At 41.5% G+C, this 12,936-nt stretch overlaps 1 protein-coding gene across 3 annotated transcripts in view; it reads right to left on the reverse strand.

The window, feature by feature from the left end:
• The window catches only part of ABRAXAS2 (abraxas 2, BRISC complex subunit), a 55,017-nt gene extending 46,898 nt beyond the window's left edge, over positions 1–8,119 (reverse strand). The window contains exons 1-4 of one of the 3 annotated variants that reach the window (XM_037804793.1): positions 8,021–8,038; positions 4,217–4,307; positions 3,385–3,584; positions 348–384 (exon numbers count right to left, since the gene is read on the reverse strand). In XM_037804793.1, coding sequence (XP_037660721.1) covers positions 348–384; positions 3,385–3,481 — 134 coding nt within the window. In that variant the 5' untranslated portion in view covers positions 3,482–3,584; positions 4,217–4,307; positions 8,021–8,038. Of the gene's footprint in view, positions 1–347; positions 385–1,411; positions 1,542–3,384; positions 3,585–4,216; positions 4,308–8,020 lie in introns of those variants that run through there. The other 2 variants (XM_037804791.1, XM_037804792.1) reach the window with 2 other exon arrangements.
• Between the last annotated feature and the right edge of the window lie 4,817 nt (positions 8,120–12,936).

Here is a 12,936-nt window from a genome sequence, read left to right on the forward strand (position 1 = left end):
GTTCACAGTACCATTACATAGTTGTGCATTTATCACCAAAATCAATCCGACACTTTCATTACCACACACACAAAAATAACAAGAATAATAATTAAAGTGAAAAAGAGCCATTAAAGTAAAAAAGAACACTGGGTGCCTTTGTTTGTTTGTTTGCTTTTTTCCTTCCCTCATTTTTCTACTCATCCATCCATAATCTAGACAAAGGGGAGTGTGGTCCATATGGCTTTCCCAATCACATTGCCACCCCTCGTGAGCTACATTTTTATACAATCGTCTTCAAGATTCATGGGTTCTAGTCAACCAATCTTTTAAGAAGGACTAAGAGCTACAAAAATGATGTGGCTTACCTAAAAAGTTTTGAACAAGGCTGATGGTTATGGATTTCTGTAATTAGAAAAAGGAAATACATCTCAGTTATTCATGTAAACAACACATGGGCAACTATAAAATAGCATAGGATTCTCTTTTCCCAATATCCGAGACAATAAAAAGATAGTTTTCCTCTCCTGAACAGGCATTGCATGTAAGCTAATGAAGGCAGTGTAGTGTCTTCTTAATATTTAAACTTAGGGACACATTCTCAGAACAAAATAAACTAGAGAAAGAAAGTTCTATTTCCATTTGCCCATATATGACGAGCACACATCTGAAAGTTTTTATTCAGGAACATAGAGCTATTGGGTGACCTTATTCAATATTGTCTGTTTAAACAAAGCATAATAAGAAAAAAACTAACCACTGACCGGAAGCATTTAATCAAGTTGGATAAAAGCTGTGAGGACAGCTTGGGGAGAGGATGACTTGAACCTCCCTACCATCAATAACCAACTAACAACTCATGACAACTGGGCCAGGTATTTTGAAGAGGACGGAGGGGAAACTGGAAGTACATTAACCCTTTCGAAGATGATCTGTACCAAGGAAAATGGTCATTTACAAGGCAGATCCTAACAGTTTCTAAAAAGATAGCCGTGATTAACCAGAGTGAACAATTTCTTCAAGCTCATCAGGGGATTTAGGGTGTGGGCTACTTTAAAAGATCATTAGACTAACTGACCATTCAATTCTATTAATCACATTCTCTTGGAGAGTGACTCTTCACCAGCCCCAGAGTTTCAGGTGGCAATTTTATAAAACTACAGCCCTGAAGGACAGGGCTGTGCCTGTTAGCTTTGGTACTTGTGCTAACATTGTCAAAATACATGCACAAAGACAACATTTCCACAGGAAAGAAAAGTTCATTTGCCTAGCTATGGCCATTGATATACTGATACAAATAAGAAAATCTCCTCTAGAAATATTTCCTTCCTTTATCACCAAAAATGACATAAACAGTTATCAAGCTTTACAGTTTACTTCAGAGATACTGTAAAGTAATTAGGACATGGAACATTTTTAACAAAAACATTACCTAGAGTCCAGGGACAAGAAACAGAAAAACTCATCTTCTGCTTTAAAGGAAAATCCCTTGAGCAAATCCTGAACTCTGAATACACACTCTTGTCCTCCATCTGCCCCAGCAGTGTTTCATGATTTACAACCTGGATTAGAAGTACACTAAAGATGCTTTAGATATAACGTGGTATTTTCAAAAGGAAATTAAAGCTTTCTCTAATAAAATATTTTCTAATACCTAAGCACTCCATGGAGAAAACAGGGTGATGGTCACAAACATGACAAAGGTGCAGAGCATGATGAAGCTGGTGGACATGTAATGAGAGGCCAATCTCCGGAAGCAGACAGGGGCAGGGCAGCTTTGCCTGTCACATGTGGGGCTTCCAGAGTTTCCCACGCCTCCATGTCTCACCCACACGTTTGCTCCTCTTCACGTACACTTGGCCTGTCTGTGCACCTTCCTTTACAGATCCCCACTGCGAGGTATTGTTCTTGCTTGTCTTCCTATCTCTGCTTCTCCTCCTGGTGGGTGAGGGGAACGGTTCTTCCCTGTGCCTTCCTCCTCCAGTCTCTCCAATAATTGTCCCTGCATCATTTCTCCTACTTGGGACACTTTTCTGTTGCTGCCTCCTCCCTATCATTCCTAGAACTAAGAGTGCACAGCTCTGCTTAAAATGAGTTAGCACAGCTTTTTAAACTAATATGCACTGAAAACAGGGTGAAGACACTTTGTGTTCAAAATGTGACAATCCAAATAATGTCCTCTTCATTATCTAGATAAGGTAAAGGTGCCTGTGATTGGATTAAGACATTTTCAACAAATAATACATTTAGTCAATTCTTTTATTTAAAACATTTTATTCTGGACATCAAGATATGCCAGAAAATTTCTTCATATTATTGGTATGGAATATACCACACTACTCATGCCACTTAATTTAATGCTCAGGTTTTCCAGAGTCTCCAGTTTCGAATATAGATTTATTTTTAAAAGAAAAATGGTATAGTGTTAATACATTTCAGATAATAAAACTAGGAAACATGAGATCCATGATCATACCAATCGATTAATTGAATCTAGCTAATAAATAGAGCAACAATACAGTTGCCATGGCACTGTATTAGCTGGGAATCTCTATAAATTGGTATTTTTCCGTAACTACAATACCATGGAAACTGGTACTTGAAGCAAGAACCAGAAGATTTATGAATCAAATAATCTGTACATTGCGCTAGTAGAATTTGAACTTTTCTTTACCATTCTGTCTCTTCAAAAATAAATAATCAAAATATTTACCAGAAATGCTACTTCTGTGATCATGCCAGATTCTTCTAATGCTTTTGCTGACAGTTAATTGTATCTGGCATTTTTAGCCTTCATCTACCAAATTAATTTTGAAAACCCAGTGCAAAGGATAAATAACTGCGCAGAGGTTCTATGAAACAAAATTCTCTCTTTATCTTAGGATTTTAAAGAGTTAAGTAATAAAACCAAACAAAAGAGTAGCCAAACCTTGTACACATATCAAGCCTTTATTTAATAAGTCAGTATTGTACAAATTGGGATTTACAGTTTTGATCCTCTAGGAGACAGTTCAGTCTTTCGTTCTGCCTTAGTAGTACTAAACCCACCTCAATCCCTCTCTTACCCTCCCCCGATCCATGTCCTAGAAGGCTAGCAAGGCAGGCTGGAAATTGATGATTTGGCCCAACAAAACCAAACCTTCCAGCTATATTTCAAACCACTCGACTTCACATATTCTATATTCTAGTCTCACAGAAACAGGCCAGACTCCCTGTACGTTTTATGCACTCTTTCCTCCGTGTTTCCCTGAATGCACCGCCCACTGCCCCCAAGTTCACCTCCTTCATGAATTCCTTGTTGATTTCGCCCCCTAGCAGTTCTTCTCTAAACTTTGGACACTTACGGGACTTTCTTTGTTCCTGTCTTACAGGACTCATCTTGCACTGACTAGTATTTCTGTATACCTGTTTTATCCTCACACTGCTGGAAGGCAGAGATGTTACTGTTTCCTAGATGAGTAGCTGGATATTCTTCACAATGCCTAGCACGTGCATCACACATGGAAGTTCTTCAATAAATGTCTGCTGAATAAATGAATGAAATGTCTTTTGCTTTGTTCTCTGGTTATCAGGATATGCTGTTTGATGTCATGCTTGAAGTGCGGCTGAAATAAATAAAGGCTTGATATGTGTACAAGGTTTGGCTATTTCCCTACTTACCAAAAGGAAACTGATAGAAGGATAGCAGATGCATCTATAAAACCTCCCTCATCTTCTCCAGCAATCTCCCCCAATTTGACTGTTTGACTTATGCCTCAGAAGACTGTATGAGTTTAGGTCCTATCTCATGTAAACAAGTGTGAACATACTTGCCAGATTCCTTCAGGAAAGACGACTACAACACTTCGCTTCATTACAGTAGAAGTGATGCTGACCATGGGGATAGCCTAATTTGCAAACTTAAGGATCACTGTGGTTTTGAGGAAATGACTGAGTGGTCACAGAGATTCAATAAAATGTAGCCTAGTTAATGAGTAAGGTATAGTTTTATAGAATACCTAAACGTCCACCTACGCACCAAAAGCCATTATTTAGAAATGACTACAAAAGATAATTATACACTGACTTATAAAAACATGATATATTATTTATTAGTGCAAATAATTTACATTGTGATTTCAGTTTTTCTCTAGATCCTTTTTAATCCTTCAGATTAAAATGAGTTAGGAGCCAAAGAACAAAACAAGAAGTATATATGCAAAAATATTATTTCTAAGGTCAGTGATAATTTACTCACCAATTACTTGCAGAAATTCTGTGTTGCTGATTTGTGAGTCACTGATGCTAAAGGTTTCTTCTTGTTTTACCTCTCCCAGCAAAAAACCTTCCTAAAAAGTAACAAAAGAAAATAGCTGCAGACTAAAAATGAAGATGATTTTACTGAAATCAAGAGTAACTGAGGACATTATGATTTTATAATAACTTTAACAATAATCCAAATAAGCTTGCCATGTAAACGACTATTCTACAAACCAAAACTTAGATGAAAGCAACTTGAATAGCTACTCACTGGATTGTTCAAAAAAGAATTCTGCAACAAGATGAAAAATTATTTTAATCTCCTCAAGTCTTTCCTGGTTTTTGAAGTAAAAACAAGTAGAGTGAATTCCTCACCCAAATCCTACTAAGTCTAATAACCAATTTTAAAAAAAAAAAACCTCAGGAAACAGAAATATTTCAAGATTCTGTTCTTGAAACCGTAAACAACTTATTTTGTTGTCTTAAAAAACACTGCTAATGATAAAAGGATAAAGAAGTTAACACAGTGAACAACTAACTGCCCTTGAATCTCTGGCTGGCATAGGAAATTAGGATTTCAGCAAATGAATTAAATTTCATAGCATTCATATGAAAATTTTTCTTTACTAAGTGCAGAGATAAATTTATTTATACTGTTGGGAGAAACATACCACCATAATCAATTCTGGATTATTCGGCCTATAACTTATTTAAGTACTTGTTATCATGTTAGCATGTTCAGCATACCACAGGGGGAGAAGATAAGACACCTTGAAGAGTTCACTCTGTAGAGAAGGTAAACTGATAAGCTCTCTCCCCAGATACCTACATAGCTTACTCCTTCACTTCATTCAGGTCTTCACCCAAATGGCACCTTCTTAGAGAGGCCGTCCCTGACCAACAAAACAAAAATAGCACCGGCCAGGCACTCTCTGTCCCCTTTACAAAGCTTGCATTCTTTTTCTTTCATCTTATCACAATCTGTCATATTATGTATTTTAAAAAATAAATTAATAAATTTGCCCCAATTAAATGTAAGTGTCATGGGGGCATCTCTGTATCTTTAGCACTTAGCACAGTGCCTGAAACATAGTAGGTGCTAAAAAATATTGGTTCAATGCATTTGTTCAAATAAAGCCTCTGCACTGTATCTTCCAAGTTGCTTCTTTAAATCAATTAAAGAAGTTTCCTAGTTTAAAAACACTCACAATGGGAGTGGAGAGTGTGAGAGGAGGCTCAGATGCTTTACAGCATAGTTTTTGATTTGGGGAGTGGTAGTGTCTTAACATACCAAGTCATCACACATAGGGCATGTCTCAACTGAGTAATAAACAGATCCCCTTTTAAAGACCCAAAGGTCTTTAAAGGACATTCTCAGACCCAAGGCAATGTCCAATGACTATCAGTCTGAGAAACATTGAGTAAAGAAGCTTGTTTTGTTTTATTAAAGTCTTTCAATTACAAGTTGTCACATAAATGAGTTTTGTTTCTGTATCAAGCAAAAAAAAAAATTTTTAATCAAAGGAAAAAAACAATAGAAAACTCTCACAACTGAAAATTAAAAACCTTAAGAACATACCTATAGATTCCTAGTGTTCCACAGACTATGGTTGCTAGATTTAGCAAATAAAAATATAGGACACCCAGTTAAATTTGAATTTCGGATAAACAATAAATAATTTTATTAAATATTTATACTAAAAATATACATGTATATAAATGTAGTATTTTATCTGGCAACCTGACTGCAATCCTCAGTTTGACAAAACAGTTATATAAGCCAACGGTGACATCAAAACATTCTAAAGCCAAGTATGAAATGAATGTTTAATCATTTACTGGTCTGGATGATCTGAGCCACTGTTACTTTATAGCAGGAGGAGGCAAACTAGAGAAGGCTCAGGCCAAATCGAGGCCAAATTGAGCCCAACCGAGCCCAATGCCTGCTACTGTAAGGTCTGCAAGCCAAGAATAGATTTTATATTTTTAAATGGTTAAAAAAGAAAAGAATATTTCATGAAATGTGAAAATTATATGAAATTTCAATTTCAGTGTTCAAGTAAAAGTTTTATTAGATCACAGTTACCCTCATTCATTTATTGTCTATGGCTGCTGTCTCCCTACAATAGCAGAGTTGAGTAGTCATCAGAGATTACAGGCCTGCAAAGCCTAAAATACTTATTCCCTGGCCTTTAGAGAAAAAGTTTGCTAACCTCAGCTGTACAGAATAATAAGTGGTTTTTAACTAATTTCTTGCCTGGACAATACAAGTATGTATTATAAAATTAAGTTCCTGGTTCAGCTTTAAAATACAAAACACTGAAATTGCTTTGAAGTATTTCACATCTAGGACTGTGGTAAGATTAATATAAACACAGTCACAAACTATTGGCATTGGTGAAAATTTCCATGAACTCTAGCACTATGTCTGGCACAAACTAAACTTTAAAGGAGTACTTCTTTTATTAAATTAAAAACAATCTAAGTAACATGGTCATTTTGTTGCAGTTTATAGAGAAACTATCTATTTGCAACAGGTAGCTACTAATTCTTACAAAATCTTGCCTTACAGGGTAAACTGTGACATTACTAGACACTCCAAAAACTAGAGAGGGTAAGAAGCATCATATTTAGTAATTCCATAGAGACTAAGAGGAATCAAAAACCACCTGTATCTGTAACTGCATTACATTATTAAATAGCTGGCTGCAGCACCAAAAACAGCAGAGTCCAGAGGCTGGTAACACCCATGCTGTATATATTCCTATCATTAATCTCTCCCATCAACACTGACGAGATGAAAGGTACAATAATTTAATGCCATTCAACTTACTAATGGAATCAGTTTTTACTCATGGAAGCTAAGATTGCTGACATCAACTCAACATCAGTCACTACTTCTGTAATGTATCATTTTGCTTTGTAATGACAACCACAACACACACACACACACACACACACACACACACTTACTCATTAATAACATCATTTAAAATAAATTCCCAATGTTGTGAGCAAATTAAATACCCACTTTAAGAGGAAAATTAGTTTCACCAAGGCCAGGGACATTCAAAGACAATTCGTAAAATAAGACATCGAAGCAGACTCTTCTCCCCCTGTGGTCTCCAAAGCCTATGCATTTCCGATCACTCATATATGGGCCTGTCACTTCCCTATTTCACTGCGACTAGTTCCGAGGTCTAAGAATACTCGCCAAGGAACTAAACATGCAACGGCAAGGAAACGCAAGTAGATCCGGCACCTTAACGCTCCTGTTTACATTTTCAATCCGGGTGAAGAAAATACACGACTGTGTCTCAAGTGAACAGTGATTTCTCTCATCGCACCTCACGACAACCTGTGAGGAGGGCCGGGCGGGCGGGACCGGGTGCCTCGCCTCTTAGACTAAAGCTCGGCTTTTCGGCTCCTTCCCAGCCCCAGGAGCCTCTCACAAGCCAAGAGGCCTGACTCTCTGGGAGGGGCAGGCGCTCGGTTTCCCCAAGTGACTACCGACACTGCGGACCGCTCGGGTGGGGCAGCTTTGCCGGACGAAAGACCGCTGCCCGGGAACCGGCAGGCGGAGGAGGGCGCCGAACAAGGGGGTCCATCCTGGGGGCCACAGAGCCCTGGGCGGCAGGAGCTCGCCGGGGGCGGGGGCGGAGGCAGCCCGAGCTACCCGTTCCTCTCGCCGGCCGGGGAGCTCCGGGGGGGCGAGTCGCGAGCGGTCCCGGCTTGGCACGGGCACCGGCTCGGGGCGGAGGCTGGAGGCACCAGCGGCCGCGGCGGGGGACCCGGCACCTACGTGGTCCGCGTTGCTGTTGGCGCTGTGGAAACACACAGCGCTGAAGGTGTAGCCCGAAATGGAAGCCGCCATGATGGAAATCTCCAATTCCCCCATCATGCCCCGCGGAAGACAGACAGCCTTCCGGTCAGCCCCGCCCCGAGGAATCCTGGGAAATGAAGTCTCCGAGGGGAGCGGGCAGAGTGCCCGAGCGCCGGTACGAGACCGAGGAAAGCAAGGTGATCAAACGCAAGCCTGCTCTTCTTCTTCCTCAGGGACCTCGTGCCCAGCAACCTCAGACACCGCCTCCTCCCTAGAGCCCATGACGGGACTTTCTTTCACAGATGACGCTCTTAGTGTTCAAAGCCACCTTTTTGAGCTCAATGATGGAAGGTGGAAAACGAGTTGGAAAATTTAGGGCTTTGGGTTTGAATATAGGAGCAACATGATATGATTTAAATTGTAACATAACCACTCTGGCTGCAGTGATGATGGTGGCTTGGATGTGGTTAGAAATGAAAAGGTGGTAAGAAGTGATTGGATTCTGTGTAGTAAAGAATATAAACTAAATGGGAAATCATGGAGGGAAGAGAAAAAATAACATAAGTAACAGGAAAAATAAACCATAACAAAGTTAGAAAAAGAAATCCAAGGAAGGAGCTAACATTACCAATATTTATCCTTCAGTATGTTCCATCTTTCCTGTGAAAAGCTGGACTCCTGATATTCCCACAAAGCTGCTTCTCCCACATTCTTTCCTAGCTCAGCAAATAGAGCTGTCTTCTGCCAATTGCTCAGGCCCAAAGCTATGGAATCATCCTTGACACCTTCCTTTCTCTCACAACCCACATTTGATCAGCTAGCACAGTCTTCAAAATATATCCAGAATCCTAACACTTACCACCAGCACAGCTACTACCCTCATCCCAGGCGTCAACATCTCCTGGAATTTTGTAATAGCCCCTAACTCGGTGGTTCTCAACTGGGGACAGTTTTGTCCCTCAGGGAACAACTGGCAATGGCTGGAGATATTTTTGGTTGTCACAACTTGGGGGAGAATGCCACTGGCACCTAGTGAGTAGAGGCCAGAGATGCTACTAAACATCCTGCAACGCACAGGACTGCCCCTGATGTCACCGCCCAAGTGGGCTTGCTGCCTGATGTGCACAGAAGTCAATGCTGTGACACCAGGGTTTCAAGAAAAGAGATGATTGCGAGGCAGCCCGCAAGGACACGGGAGGCAAGCCTCAGATCTGTCTCTCCGAGCTGAAAGAGTTGGAGATGTTTCTGCAGTTTGGGGTAGGTGGGTCTAAGGGAGTGGTTTAGGATAAGGCAAGGTGATGTGGGTTAAGGGGTAGGCTTAAGCGGAGCATGTGCTGTTCCATATCACGTTATTTCATGTGTTGCATGTTCAAAAATGGCAGCTTAGCATGATTGTTGGGTGTGATTTTTACTATTATAATTAGGCAAAGGAGACTAGGTCAGAGCTTCTCCTGACTGTGCATGCCTTTGTGGCTAGAACCAGTCAGAACTGGCTTTAGCAAGTGCTGCAAAAGGAAAGGAAAACAGGAAACTATCTTGCAGTGGAACAAGCTTCTTATGAATAAACATGAGGAGGTGGGAACTCAAAAACCAGGAAATGGAAACTTCTGCAAACCAGTAAGGGAGGGGTTACTTTGAGCAAAAGTGGGTTGGTAGGCGGTGGTTTCACTGACAACAAAGAATTATCCAGCCCAAAATGTCAATAATGAAGTTGTTTTCCTGCTCCTATCTTTAACCCCTCCTCCACCAGGTCTGTTGTCAACATACTAGTGAAAATGGTCATATCAGAAGTTAAATTTAAATCATCTTGCTTCTCCTGTTAAACCCCAAATTTTACAATAATCTCAGCCCCATTACTCATCTGACTCCATTTTCTACTACTGCCCCCTTTGTTTGCTCTGCTTCAGCTCCATTAGTCTTTCTGCTTCCTAAATATCCCTAGCTCATTCCACTCTAGAGCCTCTGCACATGCTGTTCCTTTGCCGGAAATGCTCTTCCCCCAGATAAGTGCATGGCTTACTCCTTCACCTCTGCCCTGGGGAAGTGTGATGTGCCACCCTGCTCTCGCCCGCAGGATCCCCGGACTTATTATCCCAGCTCTCAGCTCTCAGCCCTCTCTTGGAATCTCATCACCCCAGGTCATTCCCTCTTTTCTGGGAAACCTATATTTAATGACTGGTCAATGTAGAAGAATGAAAGTGAGGTCCCTCACTCCAATTTGGGACAATTCTGGAGGGTCATTCCTGTTGGGGCAGTTGTGGCGGTTTCACAGCTCCACTCCTTCCTCTGCCTAATCCTGCTTCTTTCCCTTTGCCAGCAGGGGTTGATCCTGAGCGCACTCTCTCATAAACTTACTCCAGGTTATACTCAGTCTCCGAGTCTGCTTCTCTCAGCACACAACCTGTGGCACCCTTTTTATACGGTCTCTCAAGTGCCACCCTCTCAGAGAGCCTTCGCTGATTATCTTAAGATTGCAACCCTTACCCAACACTCTCACTGCCCCTTCTCTGCTTGGCTTTCCTTTTACCACTTTTCACCCTCTAACATATCTATCGTTTTTGTTTTTCTTGCCTATTGTCTTTCTTCCCCCACCAGCATGCTCCAAGCTTGGTGAAGACAGAGATTCACATTTGATGTGCTTACTGGTGAATCTCCATCATGGACAACAATGTCTGCCAGGTAGCTCCTGCTCAATAAATGTTGACTGGATGTTGCCTGAAAAAGTGAGCGGGTCCCATGGGAGACTATTTTATCAGCAAGGTGCTGGAGGGAGATGGAGATAGAAGAAGCTGAGAAAAGGAGTAGGCTTAGTAAAAGAGAGGCATCTGGAGTTGCCCACCAAAGAAACCATTTGAGATGCAGGAGAAGATGAGAGATGAAAGAGAGACAGATGGACTGCCACAGCTTCGGAGGAGAAGGAGAAAGAGATGAAGAGATGTGTAGCTGCAGTGAGAATTTGGATTTTGGCAACAGATAGATGAGGATGAAGAACTTTTAGATTCTAGTACCGTGTGTTTGGTTATGTAATTCTTCTTGGCTGCCTCCTTCGTGAAAACCTTTAGCAAAATGTCACCAGTGATAGAGCACACCCATGTAGTGGTTTGGCGTGAAGGCTTTATAGTACAGTGCAGGGGCACAAATTTCAGCCCCAGTGTGCACTTTGTGACCTTGGGCAACTTCTCTGTGCCCTGGTTTGCTTGTCACTCATCTGTAAAATGAGGATAATAGTATCTACTTCATGTGGCTCTTTTTTGGGATTACAGAGATAATGTTACATGTCTTTAACTGGTCCCTGGCACACAGTGACAGACTGATGATTATTAACTATCATTCTTATTATCAAGCAGTAGTTTAAAAGATGAAGGAAATTTATAGGCACCAACAAGAAAAGGTCTCCAAGGATATTGCTAACAATATTAAGTGGTTGATGCAAGCTCTAAACAATGCAAATGGTAAGATTCCATTTATGTATAGCTGTCAAAAGAAAAGGATGTATTTCTGCATGTACATACATGAATGCAAATGCTCTGAAAGTGGGAATAAGAAAGCCTAGCGTTTCATATGGGTTATACCCATTTTGTAGCTGAGGGGTTGAAATTAAGTCACTTGCCATTCCGGTTTGCTAATGCTGCCATTTTGCAAAATACCAAAAATGGATTGGCTTTTATAGAAGGGGTTTATTTGGTTACAAAGCTGTAGTCTGAAGGCCATGAAAATGTCCAAATTAAGGCATTAACACAAGTATACTTTCACTGAAGGAAGGCCAATGGTGTCCAGAAAACCTGGTAGCTGGTAAGGCACGTGGCTGGCATGTGCTGATTCTGGGTTATGTTCCAGCTCCTCTCTCAGTTCCTGTGCATTCTTCAAAATGTCACTCACAGCTGTTCTCTGAGGTTCTTCTGATTGTGAGCCCCTTTATAAGACTTCAGTGAACTAACAAGGCCCATGCTGAATGGGCCAGGCCACACCTTCATGGAAGGTCACACCCTAACCAAAGGCATCGCTCACAGTTGGGTGGGTCACATCTCCATGGGAACACTCAATCTGAAGGTTCCAACCTAATCAACACTAATACGTCTGCCTCTACAAGATTGCATTAAAGAATGTGGCTTTTTCTGGGAGACATAATATATACAATCCAGCACACTTGCCAAGGTATAGGACTCGGATCGGACTAAGCTGCTGTTGAAGTTCAAGTCTGCCTGACTCCATAGCCTGTGATCAAGCAGGAAAATGCAAAGGAGTGAGTGGTGTCAAGCTATGAAGGAGAGGAAAAGGGGCTGAGTCTTGGAGCCCTCTCTGGAGGAAGGCAGGGTGGCAGGGCACAGCTGGGGCCTGAGAAGGGGCTGAGAGCTGAATTGCCCAGGGGAGGTTTGCTTGTCGACTGCTGCAATGGCTGCAATGAGCAGTAAGCTGGGAGCCTGAGCAGCCCCAAAGGAAGGCAGACTGGTGGTGACAGGCCGGGGAAATCCCCCCAAGCATGAGTGCGCAGGGGGAGACTCACAGGGCTGTGAGGAGCGGGTGAGGGAAGGGTAAGGAGGGTGCTCCAATTTGGGTGATGGTGCAGATGATCAGGGACCAACCAATCAGAGCACATAGGGATTGGAGGCATGGGGACGGGGGAAGGCGGGGAGGGTGAGTTTGGCTTTGAGCAGATTGAGTTGAATATAATAAAAAGCAGCAATAAAAGTCTGGGGCTGGGAATGAGGATGGAGGTTGAAGTCACTAATAGTAAGAATGATGGCTAACATTTATTTAGCACTGACTCCATGTCACTTGCTGTTCTAAGCTCTTTACCCATCCAGTATATTGACTTATTTTATCTTACCAGCAATGCTCTTAAGTAGTCCTTTTAAACTCCATTTTACAGTTGAAGGCATGAAATAATGTTTTTT

The sequence above is a fragment of the Choloepus didactylus genome, chromosome 15 (genome assembly GCF_015220235.1).
Source record: "Choloepus didactylus isolate mChoDid1 chromosome 15, mChoDid1.pri, whole genome shotgun sequence".
NCBI lineage: Eukaryota > Metazoa > Chordata > Mammalia > Pilosa > Megalonychidae > Choloepus > Choloepus didactylus.